Genomic DNA, 22,698 nt, shown 5'->3' with positions numbered 1-22,698 from the left:
GCTTATGCTTTTTAAATGGTTGTATTCAGTTTTCATTTCAGAGGCCACTAAGTAAAGGAGCAATATTTAATTTTTTTAATGTCTATTTTTGAAACAAAGAGAGACAGAGTGCAAGCAGAGAAAGAGAGAGCACGAAAGTGAGAGCGAGAGAGAATCCAAAGCAGGCTCCAGGCTTTGAGCTGTCAGCACAGAGCCTGATGTGGGGCTTAAACCCACAAACAGTGAGATCATGACTTGAGCCAAAGTCAGATGCTTAACTGACTGAGCCACCTGGGCGTCCCAAGGAGCAGTACTTAATGAAGAAATTCCGTACAGTTTATATAAACAGTTCTTATTTCTAGAACTCCACATCACCTGGTAAAAGCATTTTTTTCATGCTCAGATGTTTGAGCCAGAGAGCAAAAACAGAGACATGCAGATTAAAGTGATAATTCTTAGATTATATTATTGCAAAGTTTTAGAAATAATTTTCAAAAAGAAACAATAGAGAAAAATTTCTACCTGATAGCCAAGTCAATGAGCATGCTATACTATAGTGGTTTTTTTTTCCATAGGTCACTAGGCAAGTCTCATATACGTGAATGCTAAGCTTGGGAGTAGAATGACGGACCACAAAGCAAAACTACAACCCACACAAAGTTGTAATTTAACTGAACATTACTGAAGCAAAACCACATTTCATGCATTTTTATTATGGGTGGTACTAAAATACAAACCATTAAAAAACCAAATGGCTAATTAGATTAGTATAACAGCTTGTAAAACAAGGCATAAAAATTGCATTTATATAGTAAAGGGTACTGAGTTGAAGTGATAAATGATCACCCTTGGAAAAGGATGTGAATCCCAGGCCCTTAGGTCTCCATGTGTTTCCTGGGATTTTATGTCTTCTTGCCAGTATTGAACAACATCAATAGAAATCCTTCTTAATCAAGTGGTAGTGGGATATGACATGTGATATCTTTACAATGGTTATTTTCTACACCCATATAAAAGGAATCCATGGACTCTCTGTAAAAGGATCAAGGTTTTACAGTCTTTGTCAGAATGAATTTCCATAGGTTTATTGGGTGTTTTCCCACATTGAGCAAGGAGGATGTCTGTTCCTAATGCCAGTCAGTTGTGTGACTTCACCAACTTATCAAATGTCTAGTGTTATTTTATCAGGGGAGTTCCTGTGTTGAAGGGTTTCTAAATAATTTTGGATCTTTTTTCGAGAATTCAAAAAACATGAAAAGGAGGTGAGCATCTTAGATGTTTATATTCTACTTGCTGCTACTCCTGTGATCTCACCTCCTTCATGCAGCACAGGACTTTTTTTTATACCAGTGAGTCACAATTTAAAAATTCTCTAAGTTATACTTGCACTTTATTTTCATATATTGGGAACCTGAGTGGTATTCTTGATATTACCTACGTACAAGTTCTTGTTCCACACACTCTGGGCAGGCAAGCCTATAACTTCAATTTCTATTCAAAATGCTGCTAATTGTCAAACTTCTTTGGAGTTCCTGATAGCTTCATCTAACCTCCCACCAAATATTTCTTCTTACCTGTCCCCAGGGTTATCAAGATCAACATGTTCACAGTATACAGCAGAGTGACTATCGTTGAAGGTTGCTAAGAGAATAGATCTAAAAGTTCTCATCGCAAGAAGAAAATTTTGTGACTATGTGAGCTGATGGATATTAACAAAACTTACTGTGATAATCATTCTGCAATATATGCAAATATTAACTCATTACATTGCACACCTCAAACTACTATAATATTATATATCAAATATATCTCATTAAAAAAGATCAACATGTCCAGAGTGAACCCCACTTCTGTGAACCTGCTCCTCCTTCTCAGTTTCTTATTTCCATGAACTGCATTGCCATCCACCCAGCTGCCCAAATCTTGTCCTTGACACCTGCTATTCCCTCATTGTCTCCATCGGTCCTAATCTTCTCCATTCCCTCTCCTAAAAATCTTGAAATCCATTCACATTCTCCCCTAAGTGTGGCCAACATGCTCTCCCACTGGACTTCTGTTACAAGCTGCCTATGTGGTCTTCCTACATGTATGTTCTCCCTTCCATTCCAACCTCCATCCTCAAAGGTATATTTAAAAAATCAAATCTGATTGTCACTCTATTTGGAGCAATTCAGTGACTCCCTATCACCTCCAGGATAAAGTTCAAACTCTACAGCATCTTGCAAGACCCTCAGGGTTTTGGGCCACATCTCCAGACTTAACTATTTCAAGTCTCAACTCAAAATCTGTTAGACAACTATTTTGAACATTGTCTAAGACCTTTTGGCTTTGTGCTCTCACTGTCCAGTCTTTATGTATGAGATTTCAGATTTTAGAAACACTATTCCTCCCACCTGGCCAAATCCAAATTACCTTTCATCCTCTGCTTAGATTCCCTATTTGGAGTGCTTTCCTAATCCCTTGGGTCGGGGTTTGGTATTGTATATTATACTTCCAGGGCACTCTAACTTTCCCAGCAGATCATGGAAATTATGTAGTTTTGTATTTGCATGTTGACATACCTAACTACGCCAATTAAGTTAACAACCACATGAAGGGAAGAAGTTTATCTGCCTTTCTGTGGTTATATTCTTAGCCAAGGACACGGCACAGTGAGTCCTCAGAGACACTTATTAAATGGATGAGTAAGTGAATGTTTTTGTGCCAGTGACTCCCCAGCCTTAAAAGAGAAGGTAACATAAATAAGAATATTACCTATTCCTTTACCAATGGATTTGCTAAGAATAGTTATCTTTGATTTGATTTATTAATAAGATTTAGGTCTTAGAGGGGAGGAGAAGAAACAAAAAAGAGCTCAAACCTTAACTGTAGCTCCTGGGAAAAAAAGCCAGTTGCCGGTGTCTACTGGATCCAGACTGTCTTCTAAAATGACTTGTCTGTGAGCTGAGTTGATGATCAGGATGTTATCTAAGGCCCAGCAGGCTTCATATACCTCACCTACATGGAGACTTTCCTGCTTCCACTGAAACTGGACGTTCTCCCCTTTGGCGTCTTCAGGAAGGTAGAGGATATGGATGATAGTGCTGACATTGGAAGGGGCTCTGAAACAGATGGTGAGATGGGAAATGGTGCCATAAAATAAAGTGCCATATAATAAATGAGCCATCAAGTTCAACAGTATCCATCTTTTCTTTCTTATAGATCAAGTTTGTTTTTTTTTAATTAAAACTGTAGTTTCATTATCTTAATATTATATGCATTGCAGATTAAATACTCATAATTCCCAAAGCCCATAAATCTTTTGGGATATGCTGATGATTATGACATCCATATTAAATGATGACAGTTTTAACATTAAATGTCTTTAAGAGCATTACTTTTTTAAAATTTTATTTTGAGTTAGTTTACATATAGTACAATGTTGGTTTCAGGAGCATTTAGTGATTCATCACTCACATACAGCACCCAGCGCTCTTCACAAGTGCCCTCCTAACACCCATCCCCCATCTCCTTTCCTTCATCAACCCTCACTTTGTTCTCTATTATGAAGAGTGTCTTTGTTTCCCCCCTCCTTTCTTTTCTCCTCCCTCCCATATGTTCATCTGTTTGGTTTCATAAATTCCACACATGAGTGAAATCATACGGTATTTGTCTTTCTCTGATTGACTTATTTTGCTTAGTATAATACATTCTAGCATAGCCAAACTATGGAGAGCTTTACTTGTAACGCAAGACAGACACTGAGTATATTCAGGTCAGCCAGTAAAGGAATAATGGAAGAGAAAATGGCACACACTTCTATGGCTCCTTCCAAAGGAGTGTCTTCAGCACAGGGTTTTGCATGTGGTAGACACTAAGTCAATCTCCAATAACTCAAATATTCTCACAGTTTATTTTATTTGAGACTAAAAGAAATGAGAAAAAATATAAATGTATTTTCTTAATTTTGATTCTTACCTTGAAATTTTATATCCATGGAGACCACCGTATGTTGTTTTTATAATCAGTCTTTGCCTGATATTATTTTATTTCTAGTAACCACATACATTTTTATTTGTTGGGTCTAAATGAATGTGAGATTTGCCATGAAAACGAAATGCCCTATAATTCTTTACAACTTCATGCAGATCAGTCTTTAAAAGTTTGATATAATTTAACATGATTTTACAGTGTATCTGTTAGAATCCATGCCCTTCTGCTCTATGATAAAAGTACTTTTATTAACATTTTATTCTACCAAAGTAGAAGGCTGCTATAGCAAAAATGATTGCTTTTAGCCAAGATTAAAAGTGGTACTAAAACGCAAACTAGTGGTACCTTGGGCTTATTATAAATTAGTTTTGAAAGGGCTATAGAAAAGATGTATTTTTCACTTACCATTGAAGCACATATATATTCCAAAAAATTGTCAGTGTAGGTTATAGATGGTGTACCTTACCTTTGGAAGTAATCAATTGTCTTTTCTTTTAAAATATTTCATAATGACCATGTTTTTTGTCTCAAAAAGAACTTAAACCAATGAAAGTAGTATATTTTAGTTATAGGAAGTGATTGAAAACATGTTTACTCTGATCACTAATGGTACGGAAAATCTACATTAATAATCATGACAGTCTGGAGCATGGTCTAAAATGGAGAAGTCTTGTTTAGTGAAAAACAGCAGAATTTTTTCATATGTTGTAATTAAATGTATACATTCATGATTTGTCATGTTGAAAACATGTAGCCTTTTTCCAGCAAGAAATTTCTCCAACAATTTATCTAAACTATGATATATAACTATTGGGTAGAGAAAAAATGGAGATATGGATACAATTTTCAATACTTATGCTTCCTCGTTTAAAGCCATTTATATAAATGTTTATTTTTTTAATTTCTTTTTTATAAATAAGTGTTTAATATAAATGCATTTTCCTAACAACTACTAGAAATTAGAAAGAATAGCAAAATGCTGTTATAATATTGGTGCAGCATGTCAGAGCTTGGCTTATGTAGGGACTTAGAGATTATACATTATCCTGCCACAGAGAGAGTCATGTCTCTTAAAATCCATAAGTTAGAATCACTTTTCTCAGTTTCTGGTTGAAGTAGACCTTGGGCATGTGACAACTTTTAAATTTGAAATACTATTGGAAACTTTGGGGAGATGGGTTTAGTTTTAAGGACTAAGATTCTAATACTTATACTTTGTCTCTAATAAATCAGAATTCTTCCAATATAGAAATATGGTAAGGAAACTAGCATGTAAAAAAAAACTGTACAAAGACTGATGGAAAATGTTCTACTTCAGTTATACTAATTTAAGAATGAAATCAATCAGGTTAACTATTTTATTAAAGTTCAAGGTAGTTTTTTCCTCTTAGTTTCTTACTAGACCTGAAATTAAGCATCCATTCTGAACACTGTTTTATGATTCAAGCTCTACAGAAGTTGTAAATATCATTTGAGTTTTGCTAACTTAACCACATTTTTTAACTTGAGTGAGCTGCTTCTTAAAGCATCCTACCTTATTTTCTTATTGAGGGATTTTTTTTTTAAATGAAGAAAATGTAATAAAATGACTATCAGCTACATCACAATGATGATAACAGAATTTTAGAACTGACCTTTGGGAAGTTGGAAGGGAAATGACAGAACTAAACATTCGATGGAAAAGTCCCAGTGGCTATTAACTCATTACCATCCATAGACTGGAAGGAATTAGGTAGTAATCTCATATGGTCCTAGGCCTCCAAGTCAGCCACTAGCCAGGCCATGTAGAGTGCTGGGTAGTGTTATTTTGTGGAGGATTGCAATATAAACATTATTCTCCCAAATGTGCTTTTATCAAAAATAGTTTGTTATAGCTACTACTAACCATGGGAGATTCTGAATGGAATATGACACTTTTACCAATACTTCTTCAAATAGGGCAGATATTAATATGTGCAGGCATGAAATTCAGCATAATTAACAACCAGAGTACTTTTAACTACGAAGCATAAATTCAGTGGTAGAATGAAGGCAAATAGGAAAGTAGAAATCCACCTATATCAGTTTATGAAACTACTTTAAATGATAACAAACCTAATTTTCTCAAGCTGAATCCAGTCTGCAGTATTATTCTTAGCATATGACACGATGATGCTGGGGTCTGAGTAACTAAAGCGACATGAACCCGAACCTGTAAATAGCAATAACAGTAAGTTTCAAAGTTAAAAAACAGTGTAATTGCATATCATCTTCTCGATAAACATGAGATAATTTTGTAACCATTTAAATGTTTATTTAATTGCTTCCCCACTCTTCCAACTATGCTGAAATTTCTTATAATCAGTTTTGATAAATACTATCTGATAAATAATTTTAGGAACCAGGAAAAAGGCAAACAAAATTTCATATTTAAGATACACACACTTCCAAATTACATTACAAAATAAATACTTAGCTCTATGCGTAAAACATCTAAATATTATAGAACAATTAATAATGCCATCATGGTTCTTACAAGTTTGTATCAATTAATAGTGATTGCATTAAATGGTGTATAAGTAATTATGGTGCATGAGGACTAAAAACCATTCTTTTTCTGTGTGGGTCTTATTTAAATGATTAGACAGCATACAAGAAACTAAAATCCTATAAAAATTCAAGTACTAAATGAATGGAAGCTATTAGATATGACTAATGCTATTCTACAATACCCCAACATTAAAGACTTAATGAGAGATGTTATGTCCCATTGTGAACATTTGCTGATTATTTCTCACTACGATTTTCCATATTGGAAATGTGACCAAAGAAAGTTTTAAAAGCCTGTGAAGGATTTGTTTCTCCACATTCAATGAATTCATATAATAACACACAGCCATAAGTTAGAATTTCAAAGATCCTCTAAGAATATCCCAAACAGACATAAAAACATATGCCAGAAGTTTCTTGTAACTGAATAGCAGGATTTTTTTTCATACCATATTAAAAACAAATGAAGCAACAGAAAAAGAAATAGTGCAATTTATGTTTCGCTTTTACCCATCTGCTAGAGGAACCTCGGTTTCAGCAAATGGCATCTGTGGACGGTTTTTACATTTGCAGTTCTCAGGAGTTCCAAGCTTTATAGACTCATTTATTTTATTTTGGTGGTGTTTAGTACAACACCAGTTAGTCTGCAATCACCAAAGCTGGCAATGTGTTAAAAGGCCGAACAGCAGTTTTCCCAGATTTGTTCTCATGGCCAAAATGGGGGTGCAGAAGTATGAAAGAAAGGGTATTAAAGGGTATTCAAAGGACAGCTGCCCACAATCCTAAGCACAAACAGAAACCCACCTTATGCCATCTTATCACTCCTAACTCTTACCTTTCATAAGCAGCTGCTTGAAATAAATATCAAGCTGTGAGGCTGGAATTGGAAGCAGCCAGGATCATGTGGGACAAACTTCCATACAAACAAGAATAGGGACTGGCAGACAATCTGTTTATTTCAAAACAAAGTGCAAAGCAGCCTAGAGAATTTAAATGGTATTTATGTGCCTCTTTCATGTTGTACACACCATGAGTTCTTAAGAGCAAACGTGTCAGGTGAATCCCTGAAACAGGAATGGGTAGAACAAATGATAACCAAAAATGTGCCTTACGCAGGATGCAATTCCTCGCCAATTGTTTATAAATGAAGGGAAAAGGAAAGCTGGCAAACATCAGAATAAAAATGTGCCAACTATGTCTTCTCTCCCATCTCCTTACATCACCATCTCAGTGTTGCAAACTAGTTTATTATGTACCCATAAAACACAAAGGCACCTGGCAGGTCAATCTCTTTTCCTCACCACTTAGTCATTAAATTCTTGCATATCTAAAATATTAATACTTTAATGAATCCATCTTCTCCTTGCTGTTGTCAACAGACCCTCATTAGCTCTTGCCAGGACTCTGCAGTAGGGATTAGTTAGCCTCCCTGCCTCCAGCCTCACATGTCCTTGCGGAGCCACACTGATGCCAGTGCTCTTCCTACAAGTAAATTGAATCCAGTTACCTCTCCACTTATAATCCTTCAGCAGTTCCTCAAGACATTCAGGATGAGGCTGCACTTCCACTCCCAGTGGGAGAAAGATGCACAGTTCCTAGAGACCAAACATGTCCCTTGGAGAACAGAACTAGCCCTGGGTCCCTGTAAAGGGTTCCCGTGTGAAAAGATGGTCAAACACAGAAAGGACTCCAACACAGGGATGAACAACTGGAAATTGGGACTGGAGAATGGGGTACGAGTGGCCAGGGAGAGGCGCTGCCTCGGACCAGGGATCTAAAGAGGGAGAGCCTGAGCTGGATGAAGTATCCCCAAGAGAACCAGTAAGCACTGGATATCTGCCTCACTCTGAGGCCACCCCCACCAAAATCCCATTCCAAATGGTGCCAGTCTAGGGGCACCTGGGTGACTCAGTCAGTTAAGTTTCCAACTTCAGCTCAGGTCATGATCTCACAGTTGGTGAGTTCGAGCCCTGTTGTGCTGGCCACTCAGAGCCTGCGCCTGCTTTGGATTCTATGTCTCCCTCCCTCTCTGCTCCTGCCCTGCTTGTGCTCTGTCTCTCTCTCTTTCTCTCAAAAATAAATAAACACTAAAAAATTTTAGAAAATGGTGCCACTCCAATGAATAAATGATTTCCAATCCCCACTCTGAGCATACTTGTTCCCCATATACATAAAAATTAGGTACAATTTTTCTTCACAGAAACCCTTCTGAATTGCAATCCCACTGTCACATAGCCTTCAGCCAGCAGAATAAGATTTTCATTGTCCAGACTGACAATGGTTACTTGACTCTGTCTGGGATGAGGGGAAAAAACAGTTCATCAATATCCACGTGCACAGGTGGGTAATACCATCCCCAGTCCCCTGCTCCCATCTGCTGTGGTGCTGAGCTGCCACCTTTTACATAGTGAAGAGACAGTAATAACCAAGTACCACCTGCAGCAGGTACCGCTTTCTTTCCCCTTATATCAACCATTTTTAATTACCAACACTGAAATTTAAAATCGGAAAGGAAAGAAAAACCCAAATGTCAAATGCAAAATACCCTCTTCTTACAAATCTATTTTCTCCCCTTCAGGTCCCTTCCAATGTAATCCTTCACTCTTACATAGCAAATCTACAAGGATTTAAAGGACAGCAGAAGGAGGGAAGATAATTCAGCACCATGGTTATACAAGTATGGTCTGGGAGCCACTTATGGACTTTAGCTGGTCTAAAAATCCAAACATTTTCGGGGTGCCTGAGTGGCTTAGTTGGTTGAGCATCCAATTCTTGATATCAGCTCATGTCAAGATCCCATGATGAAGGACGCCGAGGTAGCTCAGTCAGTTAAGCATCTGACTTCAGCTCAGGTCACGATCATGGTTCGTGGGTTCAAGCCCTGCATCCAGTCTGTGCTGACAACTCAGAGCCTGGAGTCTACTTCAGATTCTGTGTCTCCCTCTCCCTCTGCCCCTCTCCTGCTCATGCTCTGTCTCTCTGTCTCTCAAAAATAAATAAACAGTAAAAAATGTAAAGAAAAAAAATGATCTCATGATGAGATAGAGACTGCATTGGGCTCTGTGCTGACAGCATGGAGCCTGTTTGGGATTTTTCTCTCTCTGCCTCTCTGCCCCTCCCCACCCAGTTTATGTGCATGCATGTGCTCTCTCAATCTCTCTCTTTCTCTCTCTCTCTTTCAATCTCTTAAAAAAACCCAAACAAATCCAAACACTTTATTTGGTTCTTTATAGGCAAACAAGGACAGTACATTATTTTCATTTCTGTCCACAGCAAAGGTACAAGTAACCTACAAAATAATTAAGTGTTCCTGAAGTTTTATGTTCATAAATAAAATTGGTGAAACTTTAGGAATTATTGAGGATCCCAATCCAACAGTCTAAGATGTCTGGCTCTCATGTAGAGCTACACATACAAAGATTACTGAAATACCCACAGTTTGGGGAGGACAGGATATTTTGTGTTAAAGGAAATTCCATCAATGTTGTTTCCAATTCGTCTTGGTTGTCAAGTCTCGATTTTAAATTGAAATATAAACTGATAAAGGATAAGTACAAACCTACAGTTATTTACAGTAACTGTCATTTACATTAGTCAAACCCACAGCATACAGTGATGGGATATTTTCCACCAAAAAATACTTTCTAGCCTATTCTTGTCTAATATTTTATCCTATGGCTTAAGAAATATATGCAGTGAAATATAAACAGAAGCCATCGTCACTCCTCTGCTAAAGCAACCACCTTGCCCTCCAACTGCCTTGCAATAAAACAGCACTTCACTAACGATGTCCTGGATTTGTGCTATTGAATTCGTGCCCATGCCTTTGTGCTATCTTAATAAATTGCATTGTATTATCAAGGTAATATAAAAATACTGGGTTATTTTTTAAAGTTTTCAGAATTTTAACAAAATCACAAGTCTGAGCTCATTCTTATTAGGTTAATAATGTAATACATGTAGTGAAGAAAAACAGAAACACAGACAGTAATGCTCTCAACTTTTTGCCCACAAATCTATATCATATTCTCTATCCATCATACTGGTGTTCTCTGCTTTCCTCCTGTTGTAGTGGATGAAGTGTTTTTATTCTAATCAATGGGAACTTCCACATATGGTCTAGATCCCATCTCCTCTTGCTCCTTAAAATTTCCCCTTTCCTTTTCCTGCATCATCCATCTCTCCCCCTGAGTTTCCTGGAGTATTCCTATCATCATATATATACCACAGAAACATACAAAGCATCTCCCCTCTTAAAAAAAAATGCTTTCTTCGGGCACCTGGGTGGGTCAGTCAGTTCCATACCTGACTCTTGATCTGGGCTCAGGTTTTGATCTCATGCTTCGTGAGTTTGAGCCCCACAATGGGCTCTGTCCTGACAGCATGGAGCCTGCTTGGGATTCTCTGTCTCCCTCTCTTTCTGCCCCCACCTCAAAAATAAATAAACATTTTTTTAAGAAACCACTTTCTTGATGTCACCCTGCCTCCTGCTTCTTCCCATTCTATTTTTGTTCCCCTGCACAGCAAAACTCAAAGGGGTTATCCAGTGATGGTCAATACATCTTCACATCCTATTCTTTCGACTTCCCTCCCCACCACACATGCTTCTACTGAAACTGCTCTTGGTTAGGACACTGGGGGATCCATGTTGCCAAATCAACAGATCCCAATTTCAAGTTACTTTACTTCTCAGAAGGATCTGTCATAGTCGATCTCTCTCTTTTTCTTGGATGCTTTCTTTCCTTGGCTTCTACCACCTTCTCAATTTTTCTTCTGGGTCACTGGCTACTGCTTCCAGTCTCCTTCATTTCCCATTTCCTTCTTGACCTCAAACTATTTTAGTGCTTTTCTCTTCTCTTACCTACACCACCTCCTTTGATGATCTTCCCACTTACAAAGCTCTAAATAACATCCACAACAGATAACACCCAGGATTGTATCTCCCATGAAACCCACACTTGCAGATCCAATTGGCTATTTATGGTTCCTAATGAACACCTCAAACTTATTAAGTCAAAACTGGAAGTATTTGGCTTTCCACCTCCCTAAGAGCCACTAGTCTTTTCATTTCAAATGATACACACCACATGCTCATACAAACAAACAATAACAACAACAAAAAACCCTAGATGTCATCTTTGATTCCTCCCTTTGCCTCACTTCCCACTTCAGGCCAACCCACTGTGCTGGGAGTTCTGCCTCTAAAATACTCTTTAGCTTATGTCCCTCCCTACTGCTACAGTAATGTCAAGTAATGAACATGTCCTGGTGGTTTTCTTGCTCCCCTTTTTATCCTCCTGTAATTCATCATCCACATAGCAGTTAGGGGGGTATACTACTACTTTGGAATAGTCTTTTGGGGCACCTGGGTGGGTGAGTCAGTTAAGGTTCCAACTACTTTTTTTTTTTTTTTTTTTTACTTTTTTAATGTTTACTTATTTTTGAGAGAGAGAAAGAGAGAGAGAGCATGAGTGGGGAGAGGTAGAGAGAGGGAGACAAAGAATCCAAAGGAGGCTCCAGCCCTGAGTTGTCAGCACAGAGATTGACTTGGGTCTCAAACTTATTAACTGTGAGATCATGACCTGAACCAAAGTTGACACTTAATCAACTGAGACACCCAGGCACCCTGCATCCAACTCTTGACTTCAGCTCAGGTCATGATCTCATGGTCATGAGGTCAAGCCCCGTGTCTGGCTCCACTCTGGGTGTGGAGCCTGCTTAGGATTTTCTCTCCATGCCCCTCCCCCACTCATGGGGGCAATCTCTACCCCCACAACAAAACAAAACAAAACAAAAACAGAGTAGTCTTTTAAAAATTTTTGACAATCATTCTATTTCCTGATCAAACCTTCTCAAGACTTCTCAGCACACTAGGAACAAAAAAATGAGCTCCTCACCATGATAAACAAAAATCCTTCATGATCTGTTATGTTGTACATCCTAGATCATCTCTTGTATCACGCTTCCTCTCATTTACTGTTTCAACCATACAGTGCTCTGGACTTTCTTTCTCTTCCCTGAACACTCTCCATGTCAGGACTTCTGTGCTCCTTCTCTCTGCCTAAAGCTACACTTATGTCAATTTCCTCACACCCTAATGTCTCTTCATTCCATTCATATCTTCCCCCACTGGTTCCCTCCTCTCCCGTAGTTATCTGTGCAAATATCCCCTATAAGCCTTCCCTGAGCACTCAATCCAAAGAGGTCTATCCCAATCGCCAACCATCCTCCATCTTATCACTCTGTTTTGTATTACTCATAGTACTACCAGTATTTAAATTTATTGTGTTTAATTGTTTACTTGCTCATCGTCCATATCCTGTTAGGATGCAAGTTCTATCAGAAGAGGAACTGTGTCTGTCTTGCCCATTACATATGTCCCTAGTACCCTCAACAGTCCTTGCTACACAGTAGAAGCTCTATAAATTCTGACTGGATGATAATGAAGTTTGCTATAATTTGTTTACTTCACATTCTCCATTTCCTCATTTTTACTGAGTGGAGTTTCTAATGAAAAAGGGTACTACAACAATAGATAAGACTTAAGGACTTTTGACTTGCCTGAGTGAAAACAAAGTGTAAAGAAATTTGACAGCCATGCTTTAGAATATCTACACTGCATATTTCCTCACCACAGATAAACTGGTACTGTTGTATAGTCAACAGGGTAATAATTCCCCCAAATTAATTAGAAAATGCCCTAAGATGACTTAAATGGTTCCATAATCCAGTCTGCTTTCAGAATAAAAGTATCAGAGACAAATTACACCAGTAATTATGGCACATTTTTATCAACCAAATAAAGTAATGTGAAGAATAATGATAGCCAGATGAATTATTTTGCTTATTAGTAAAGTCTTATTATAATGGCCCAGCATAATTGAAAATAGGCAATTTGCAAAGTCATACAAGGTAGTCATAAGCCACACAGAATATCACCCCCAAAGCACGAGTTCTGACAAATCCATCAGGAATCATTTTCTATTGCATTAAAAAGTTTCTCAAATGCAGTATCTTCTTGACTGTGGCATTATCTTATCTCTTTAAGTTGATTTGTTTTGTTTCTATTGAAACAACTTTAACTGATGACCCCGAGACCAAGAGTCACATATTCTTGGGGCACCTGGGTGGCTCAGTCAGTTAAGCATCCGACTTCAGCTCAGGTCATGGTCTCACTGTCCATGGGTTCAAGCTCTGCATCAGGCTCTGTGCTGACAGCGCAGAGCCTGGATCCTGCTTCAGATTCTGAGTCTTCCCCCACTGTCTCTCTCTGCCCCTCCCCCACTTCTCTCTGTCTCTGTCTCAAAAAGAAATAAACATTTAAAAAAAAATTAAAAAAGGTCCCATGTTCTTCTGACTTAGCCAGCCAGGCACCCTGAAAAATGTTACTTTTAACTGTAATGTTATGGATTGAGAAAATCTTGGATGGTAGGTGCAGGTTAATGTGTCATATAGGTTTAAACATACCTTATTTAATTTGTCTTACATGAGGGAAGTCTACATGATAATAAATGCAATGTTAGCATTATTGACAGTCCTATATAATTTTTTTATTTTATTATTTTAGAGTGAAATCTCCTCTGATATAAACTATTTTTCAGAGAGGAAAGTATTCATAGTGGGTAGGAGAGGAGGGGGAGGCAAGCTACCTGGGTTGTAATCTGAGCTTGGACACTTCTTAGCTGTGTGACCTAACGCAAGTCACTTAACTTTTCTGTGGCCAGTTTCTACATTTGTAAAATGTAAATAATAATAGCAATCTCTTCATAGCACTGTTGGGAAGAGTAAGAAGTTAATATATAAACAGTACCTATAAAACAGCTCTTGGCCCCCACTGTTTAGTAGATTTCAGTTATGATTCAATTTTTTTTGTTTCACTTCACAAATTCATTTATCCTAGAAAAAGGAGCACATTTCTGATCATATTTGTTCATGGGGTAAATATTAAATTGAATTACTCCATATCAAAGAACTTATGGTGCATTTTTCTTACGGCTTCTTTTATTTTGTGCTATTTCCAGGCTCTTCAGTGGTAATGCTATACATTCAACATGGAAATAAAAACTGAGACAAAAATGAATAAACTAGTTGTTTGTTAGCATCAGTGGTAAATGTATGAGTGGGGAAGAGAAGAGTCTACCTGATAAGAAAATGAAGGTTCTCTGGAAGAAGGATAGTAAGACAAAGCAGTATAAGCAGATACATTTCAGAAGGGCCACAGAATTGCTGGAGTGGAGTTGAAAATTTGGTTTTACAGTTTCTAGCAACCAAACACAACAGAAACTCTGATCAGGTAACGTTTTAGTAGCACTCATAAAGAAGACACATTCTAATAACTCACTCGATAGAATAGTAACGGTTGCTATGAACAGGTAGGTACCACTATGTGCATGCCTACTTTACAAATGAGGAAACTGGTCACAACAGGTTGGGACAGACTTCCGTACTGCTGCTTCTATTCAGGCTTATGACTTGAGGCCATAATGGCCAGTTTTTGGTGCAGAAAGAAAGCCTGAAGGACCGAACCACCTCTAGCCTAAATACCCTCCTGTCACCAAACAGGCTCTCAGGTTTTATGATAGGAAATGAATGAAACTGCACCAAGCAGAAACCTCATATTTCCGTGGGCGTCAGGTCTCTGCAGGTTCCCTGAACATTCCCCTCCTGCCCCTGCCCAGCGCGCAGCCCACCACCCAAACCTCTGGACCCTCCTCCTGCGTATTTATTAAATCTATACCTTTCCTTTACCTTCACCATTACCTCCTTAGATCACTCTCACCCCCAGATCAATGTGATAACATCCTAACTGAGTTTTCAGAACAAACACAAAAGGTTAACGTTCTTCCAAAGAGTTTCTTTGGCATTTTAAAGAGATTTAAGAAAACTGCACTCCAAAAAAACCAACACCCTAACATTTCCCAATTTAGACAATTTTAATGATGTGAATGAAAAACATGAACCTGATATAATACTGCAGCCAGGATTAAATTTAAGATACCAGGTAATCCACATCTGTATTTTAAGTAACAAATTCTGTAATAACTTGTAAATCTGTTTCTGAAATAATCATTACCCTAAAGAAACCGTTAATATTTACAAGTGTCTAACCGTATCTGGTACTTGTTATTTAATAGTAAAAGAATAAAAAGAATGGAAAGGCTTACTTCTCCATGGTTGCTTCTCTTAGTGTTAGAGCCTCATCACTGTAATTCTAAAAAAATATTTTATCGTAATCTTAGTCTGATCTACGAATCATTTTCCTCAATTTAAAATGACAATAGAGAGGCACCTGGGTGGCTCAGTTGGCTAAGTGTCCAACGTCAGCTCAGGTCATGATTTCATGGTTTGTGCGTTCAAGCCGCACATGGGGCTCCACACTAACAGCGCAAAGTCTGCTTAGGATTTTTGCTCTCTCCTTTTTCTCTGCCCCTTCTCCAGTCACACTTTTTCTCTCAATACAAATGAACTTAAATAAAATAAAATAAAATAAAATTACCACTGAAATTGGTATCAACTTCTACCCCTGGTTATATTTAAATAGTGCTATCCCTAGTACAATTTAGAAAAAAATAGACAAGTAACTTTCCACTTCTGTTATAGGCAGCCAGGCTAAGATGATTCACCTAGCAATCAACCAATTAATTGACGGGTCAACCAATTATCAAAAGTATTTCTTTAAAATTTTTTAATGTTTATTCTTGAGACAGAGAGAGACAAAGTATGAGCAGGGGAGGGGCAGAGAGAGAGGGAGACACAGAATTCGAAGCAGGCTCCAGGCTCTGAGCTGTCAGCACAGAGCCCGACGTGGGGCTTGAGCTCACAAACTGAGATCATTACCTTAGCTGAAGTTGGACGCTTAGCCAACTGAGCCACCCAGGCACCCCTAAAAGTGTTTCTTATGTCAGAGTTACATGTGAACTCAAAAACCCAGTTAACATTCTTGTGACAAAGTCCCATTTGTGTTGACTTTGGCTGTCACTCAGGAAACAGTAGAAAATGCATACCCTTTGAGCCACCTTTCCCACTTAAGAAGTCAGATATCATCTAGTACATTTCCACAAGGCTCTTCTGGTGACACAGTGGCAGTCCACATGGCTCTTGTGTTGGCTGTCCCTTCTGCTAAGCTAACCCTCTTACCCAGTTCAGGCCTCTGCCCAAGGGTTATACCTCAGAGGCCTTCTCCTAGTTATCTCCAAGAAAATGCTACCCCTCACCTACTGACCCCTGATTTATTTTTTTCATCACATTGATTACTTGCTGACACATTCATTTGTCAGCACCCCCAGGTGCCAGCTCCACCAGGGCAAATATTTTGTCTTGTAAATCCCGTCTCTCCAGGGCCTTGAGAGCTACTTCACAGGCAAGAGGAGCTCAGTGAACAGTTGTTGAAAAAAATGAATGAAATGAATTTAGGAAAGAATCCATTGAATTCTAGGAAGAATGTCTTTTAGAAATACAATACATTATTACTTTTATTATTTTAAATGTTTTATTAAAATTTTTTCTAATTTTTTTTCTCACTTTCTCTTCCATGATTATTATTGTTTAAAAAATTGGGGGTGCCTGGGTGGCTTAGTCGGTTAAGTGTCTGATTTCGGCTCAGGTCATGATCTCACAGTATATGGGCTTGAGCCCCACGTCAGCCTCTGTGCTGACAGCTCAGCGCCTGGAGCCTGCTTCACATTCTGTATCTCCCTCTCTCTCTCTGCCCTTCCCCCACTCATGTTCTATCTCTTTCTGTCTCTCAAAAGTAAATAAATGTTAAAAAAATTTTTAGAAAATAAAAAATTTAAGTATAATTAATATACAGTGTTTATTAGTTTTAGGTGTACAATATAATGATTCAACAATTCTATCCATTACTCAGTGTTCATCATGATAAATGTACTCTTATTATTATCTCTTTTGTATGCTTCACAGCAGATTAAGGAGATGCCTCAATCTACCGCCCAGAGACCGACACTCTTGTAGGAAAAGCCAGAGGGGAAGCTCATTTGATATCTCATGCTGAGATCTGTTTGGGTGACAATATTACATCATTCACTTGATGTCCCCTATTTAATAACTTTTCTTGGTGATAGAACAAGCTACAAGTTATTAACCAAAACTCGTTGAATGAAGATATGGTAAGTACTTTGGTATTTCTTTGGGAGCTGCTTTAACTAGAACAGACCATCACCATGCTTTCAGACAAAGTGTATTCCTAGTTAACACCTGGTTCATTCTTGTCACCCAGTCCTAGGATTTAGGACCATAGTGGGAAGAAAGTCATGAAGATGAATACTCTCACTTTACAAATGAGTCACTAGAGGTCCAGACAGCCTCTATCACTTCTTGCCCGAGCTTATGTGGCAAGGTCAACTGCCAGGGAAGGACTGTATGGCCTGACTTCTGATTCGGTGCTTTTTTCTATTCCCTGTTTATATCAACAGCAAAAGTTGTTTGTCAATAAAAATGAGTCTTAAAGACAAGGAAACACGCTGTACGATATAATGAATATAAAGAATACATGGCTTAAAATATCTACATTAAAAAAGTATTCATGATTTTAAAGATTAAAAATTTATTGGGAATTAGAACACTAGCCACAGCAGTATATAGAAATCTCCATGAGGACACCTGGATGGCTCAGTTGGTTAAGCGTCTGACTCTCAGTTTCGGCTCAGGTCATGATCTCACAGTCTGTGAGATGGAGCCCCATGTCCAGCTCTAAGCTGAAGGTGTGGAGCCTGTTTGGGATTTTCTCTCTCCCTCTCTGTCTCTCCCCTGCTTGTGTTCTTTCTCTCTCTCTCAAAATAAATAAACAAACTTTAAAAAAAAAAGAAATCTCCATGGTCTTTACATAGAAGTTCTGAGATAAGTAAACCAGCAGAATATTAAGTAAAGGGAAAATGGCATTTATAGTTGAGGCACCTTGCCGGAGGGCATGAAAGAAGTCTGGAAATGACAGTAAATTTATCAGAATGTAAACATAGATGCATTAATTCTAACATATCAATGTAATGTCTAACATGTTAGTGTAGAAGGTAACAGTGTAGACAGAAGCGGATTCACTATGAAGCTGATGAAGGTCAAGCTTCAGGGCCCCTTCCATTTGTGAGTAGCTTCCAAGGCCCTGGGAGGATCTCTAGTGGTATGTTCACATGACCATGTTTTATAATATTTGCTACTGGTCAAGTCTGAATTCTGACTACTCCCTCGCCATGTTCCCTCATGTTGGGTAGTGTTGGAGTGGCCATGGCTGCTTTTAAGATTCAGCTAAGGGGAAATGAGTTTGAAAATAGGTTATTTTGGTTTAGTGTGATATGGTGATAGTGTAGACATTCTCAGCATAGAAGGAGCTTCCAGGAACATTGCTACCTCCCACTACACAGACACACCTAGCACTGTGACTCATTATCACCATGGTGATAAACTGTTTAATGAGTGATGGCAATTCAGGAATAGTTAAGCTTGATTATACAAGAAAAGCTAAGAAGCCCTGAAACCTTACAGTTAATACCTGAAAGAAGATAAAGATTTTTCAATTTGATAATGATCCTAAACATTTAAATGATGTTATCAATAAGGAGTTGTGAAGGTTAAATGTTAATAATTGCCAAAAAAAAAAAAAAAAAACCCCTTTGAACCACAAAGCTAGAAGCAGAATTATCTTTCTATTTTCTTTGTAGAAAATATTGTAATTATAATATTAAGCATAGGTAGCCAGGGGACACCTGGGTGGCTCAGTCGGTTAGGCATCTGACTTAGGCTCAGGTCATGATCTCAGGGTTCGTGAGTTTGATTCCCCACATAGGGCTCTGCGCTGATAGCTCAGAGCCTGGAGCCTGCTTCAGATCTTTGTCTCCCTCTCTCTCTGTGTCTCTCCCCTGCTCATGCTCATTTCTCTCTCTCTCTTTCTTTCTCTCTCTCAAAAATAAACATTAAAAAAAGATGATGCAGCCAAAATTTTCAAGGAAAAAAAGTATTATAGAGCATTTCAGTCAGTTAACAAAGGTATATTTCTGGATTTGTGATTTTAGGGTATTGTTAGCTTCTAAAAATGTGTAATTTGTTGTGATTTCTTTTCTCATCTTTTTTTTTTTTTTTACAGTTTATTTATCTATTTTGAGGAAGAGAGAGAGTGCACAAGTGGGTGTATGAGCAGAAAGAGAGGCAGAGAGAGAATCCCATGCAGGCTCTGCGCTATTAGCAGGGAGCCCGACATGGGGCTCAATCCTATGAACGGGAAGATCATAACATGAGCCAAAATCAAGAGTCAGATGCCCAATTGACTGAGCCACCCAGGTACCCCTTTTTTCTCATTCGAAATAAATATTCACATTTGCATCTAACTTTGAATGTGTAGTGTTATGTATTTTTCCTTTAAGAGAGTCTAGCCTTACCCAAAATTATATAAGCCTCAAATGTAGACTCACAAAACCTAGACCCACCTCTGTTCATAGCATGTACTTCATGTGCCTTCCTGCATTTGATAAATGTCTTAAATCACAGTTCCTAAAGCACAGAAGTCTAGATTACATAGTTCATTTTCCACTTTGCTTAGCATTGCACATTCAAGCAATAAATGTATTTTAATGCAGGACAACATTGAAAAAGAGAACAAAAAGTTATCATTTCCTTCTCTATTACTTAAGGCAGATTTGGCTCAATCAAAACATTCTTAAAAGTTAATGATCACATTATAACTGCATTAGGATTAATGAAACAACTTTTAAATAATTGTTTGCTTACACTGGACACACGCCACTCACTTTTGGCATATGTTGAAGATGAACCTGAATGAAGCCTACTTACATTAACTTTCATGAAACTTAGGGACTCAACAGAAGTCCCGGAGAACCTGTAACTTCTGGGCCTTGTTTACTGGAGTATGACTGTGAAAATATTAAAGAGCTCTTAGAGTTCATAATGCCAAGAATACACCAGCCTGTTGGCAAACAGCAATTATGTGCTAATGAACGAAGCCCCTAGTAAGCACATTGAAAACCTGTTCATTGCACAGTAGCCCTTTAAGAACAGCATACGTGTACGGAGACTACAAATACCTTCTAGGGCCAGGAAGTTTAAAAAATTCCCAAATACACCTTTCTCTTTCTCCTCATCCCTCTTGGGTGGTTGCTTAAAAAACCAAACAGCTTAAAAAATAGCTTAATTTGGTATAAAATCAAGGCCACTTAAAAATAGAAATATTCATAATTTCTACTGTTAAGTATTTAAGATTTATTTCCTTCCTCAGGATCACAGGCACAGAGGTCCATAATCCCTGGAGGTAAGACAAATTTCAGGATCCACATTACTTACTTACATAACTAATTTATGGATTTCAGAAAGGTGATGTGCATAACCACATGTTATGCAACATCCCCAGCCAAGTCTGGGGGCAATACTCTGCAATCAAATACATTACTATTTCTGTAGTGAAATGCATGAAGATCACATAAGTTGTATCAATAAAGATTTTAAATAGCCTTAAATTATTTCAAGTCAGGACTTGCTGACAGATGAATCCAGGTCACAGTAGGGGTTGCCATTATGTAAATTAAAAAAAAAATAGGTGAGTGGTTTTTCTGAGTTTTTTGTCATTTGGAATTACAGAATAGGGGTTGTGAGACTCCATCTCCAGGAGTTCCCATTATTTCCTTTTACTCTTACGGAAAATCATATGGTTTTAGTCTCCCAATGCCTGGGCAGTTTTATTTTTATTTGGTTACGCCCTTTTCCACAAAGCCCAGGACTTCTCAAAGTATATCAGAACAGAAACAATGGAAGGAGCTGCTGTCCTCTTGGGAGGCAGCCTCTTTCCTCAAAGCTCTGCCTGAAAAACAAGCTGCCTTTTTAAATGTTGCACAGAGCCACAGAAGGAGGAGAGAAATGATCTCACAGAATTTATAGATGGGGCAAAGCACTGCCAGAAATCATGCCTCTAGATAGCAGAGCGGGGCCCATAAATACTGAAGGCTGGAGGAGTGTTTGGACAGAGCTCTGCTGAGGATTCCCGCAGCCCAACTGCTGCTGCTGCCATTACTCAAAACGCAGACCTCAGAGACAAGCAGGGCTCCAGGAGCTGCATGTAAACCACAGCTCTTGATATAGAAAAACCATAAAGTAATGAAATGGATGTAATCTAGCTACTTAGAACTCCCTGCTATGACCAGTGCAGATCTTAACATATCAACCTATCTTCTCATCTTTTCAAGGTAGATAAACGGAAGACAGGACCATTAGCTCGAGGTTGCAGCAAATGGAAAGAGAGAAGAGATGAATGGGGAGTTTTTAGAGAAGCATTTAAAAAGCTAGACACTGTCATTCCCAGTGGATATTACATGTTACTATAGGGTAGGGCATTCAAAAAGGAAACTTGCTGCATTGTATACTGTGAAAAATGTGATGAAGAACCTGGAGATATTGGTAAACTAAGCAGTTCTGGCAGTTACCTACCCTTTTCTTGCTAAGAGTGATTTTTGAGGACAGTACTTTTCACTGAGGAGAAAATAATTTCACTGTCCCCCCAAAGCATCAAGAAACAGTGAAAGTGTATTTGCTACTTTGCAATTCATCTTCTTCAAAATAACTCTGCCATAAGCAAATCATAGATCATTATTATTATGTACATGATCAATGTTTCTCTAGTTTTACAAACTTCTGTTCAAATATTTTACTGGAGGCAGTTGGGCATGTTAATTTCCAGTAACCACAATAATGTAGAACAATGATTGCATTACATTTGGATGTTTATTTCCTTTGTTACTGAGACTGCCAAAAAAAACTTAAGGGCATTAGCCCATGACATCAAAATAACCTACTATACATAGAACAACATCTTGATAAAATATGCATAGAAGTACTACGTGATGAATAGTCATTAAATGATAACTCAATTTTAGGCACATCATGCTATAATTTCCAGGATAACTGGCTTCATGTTTCTTAGTTTTCATGTTTGTTTTATTCCTCTCCTAGAACAAAATCCTCAACTTTGTTACCCTTTATGTACTGTGCATAATGTTTTGTTATGTGGCACATGTATATACATTTGTTCCATGCGTTTGTAAATTTTGTAAAAAAGGTAATAATGTTTCTGCTTTAGTAGTGAGCTAGCTTCTTGCCTTATTCTCTTTGAAACAAATTGTTTTTGCTACTTATCACCTTCCTGCACATCAGTTGTTCCCACATCAGTTGGAACATAGAATTCAAGGAAAAGGGGGAAAAATCTAC

At 38.0% G+C, this 22,698-nt stretch overlaps 1 protein-coding gene across 1 annotated transcript in view; it reads right to left on the bottom strand.

Moving 5' to 3' along the window:
- The window catches only part of RELN (reelin), a 495,668-nt gene that overhangs the window by 214,562 nt on the left and 258,408 nt on the right, over positions 1-22,698 (bottom strand). Inside the window, exons 9-10 of the mRNA XM_029918775.1 lie at positions 6,046-6,142; positions 2,840-3,080 (exon numbers count right to left, since the gene is read on the bottom strand). Of these exons, the coding sequence (XP_029774635.1) occupies positions 2,840-3,080; positions 6,046-6,142 (338 nt within the window). The remainder of the gene's footprint in view (positions 1-2,839; positions 3,081-6,045; positions 6,143-22,698) is intronic.

Source organism: Suricata suricatta, chromosome 2, assembly GCF_006229205.1.
Source record: "Suricata suricatta isolate VVHF042 chromosome 2, meerkat_22Aug2017_6uvM2_HiC, whole genome shotgun sequence".
In the NCBI taxonomy this organism is placed as follows: Eukaryota; Metazoa; Chordata; class Mammalia; order Carnivora; family Herpestidae; genus Suricata; species Suricata suricatta.
The sequence above is the reverse complement of the archived record's forward strand: the minus strand, read 5'-3'. Positions and strand labels throughout refer to the sequence as shown.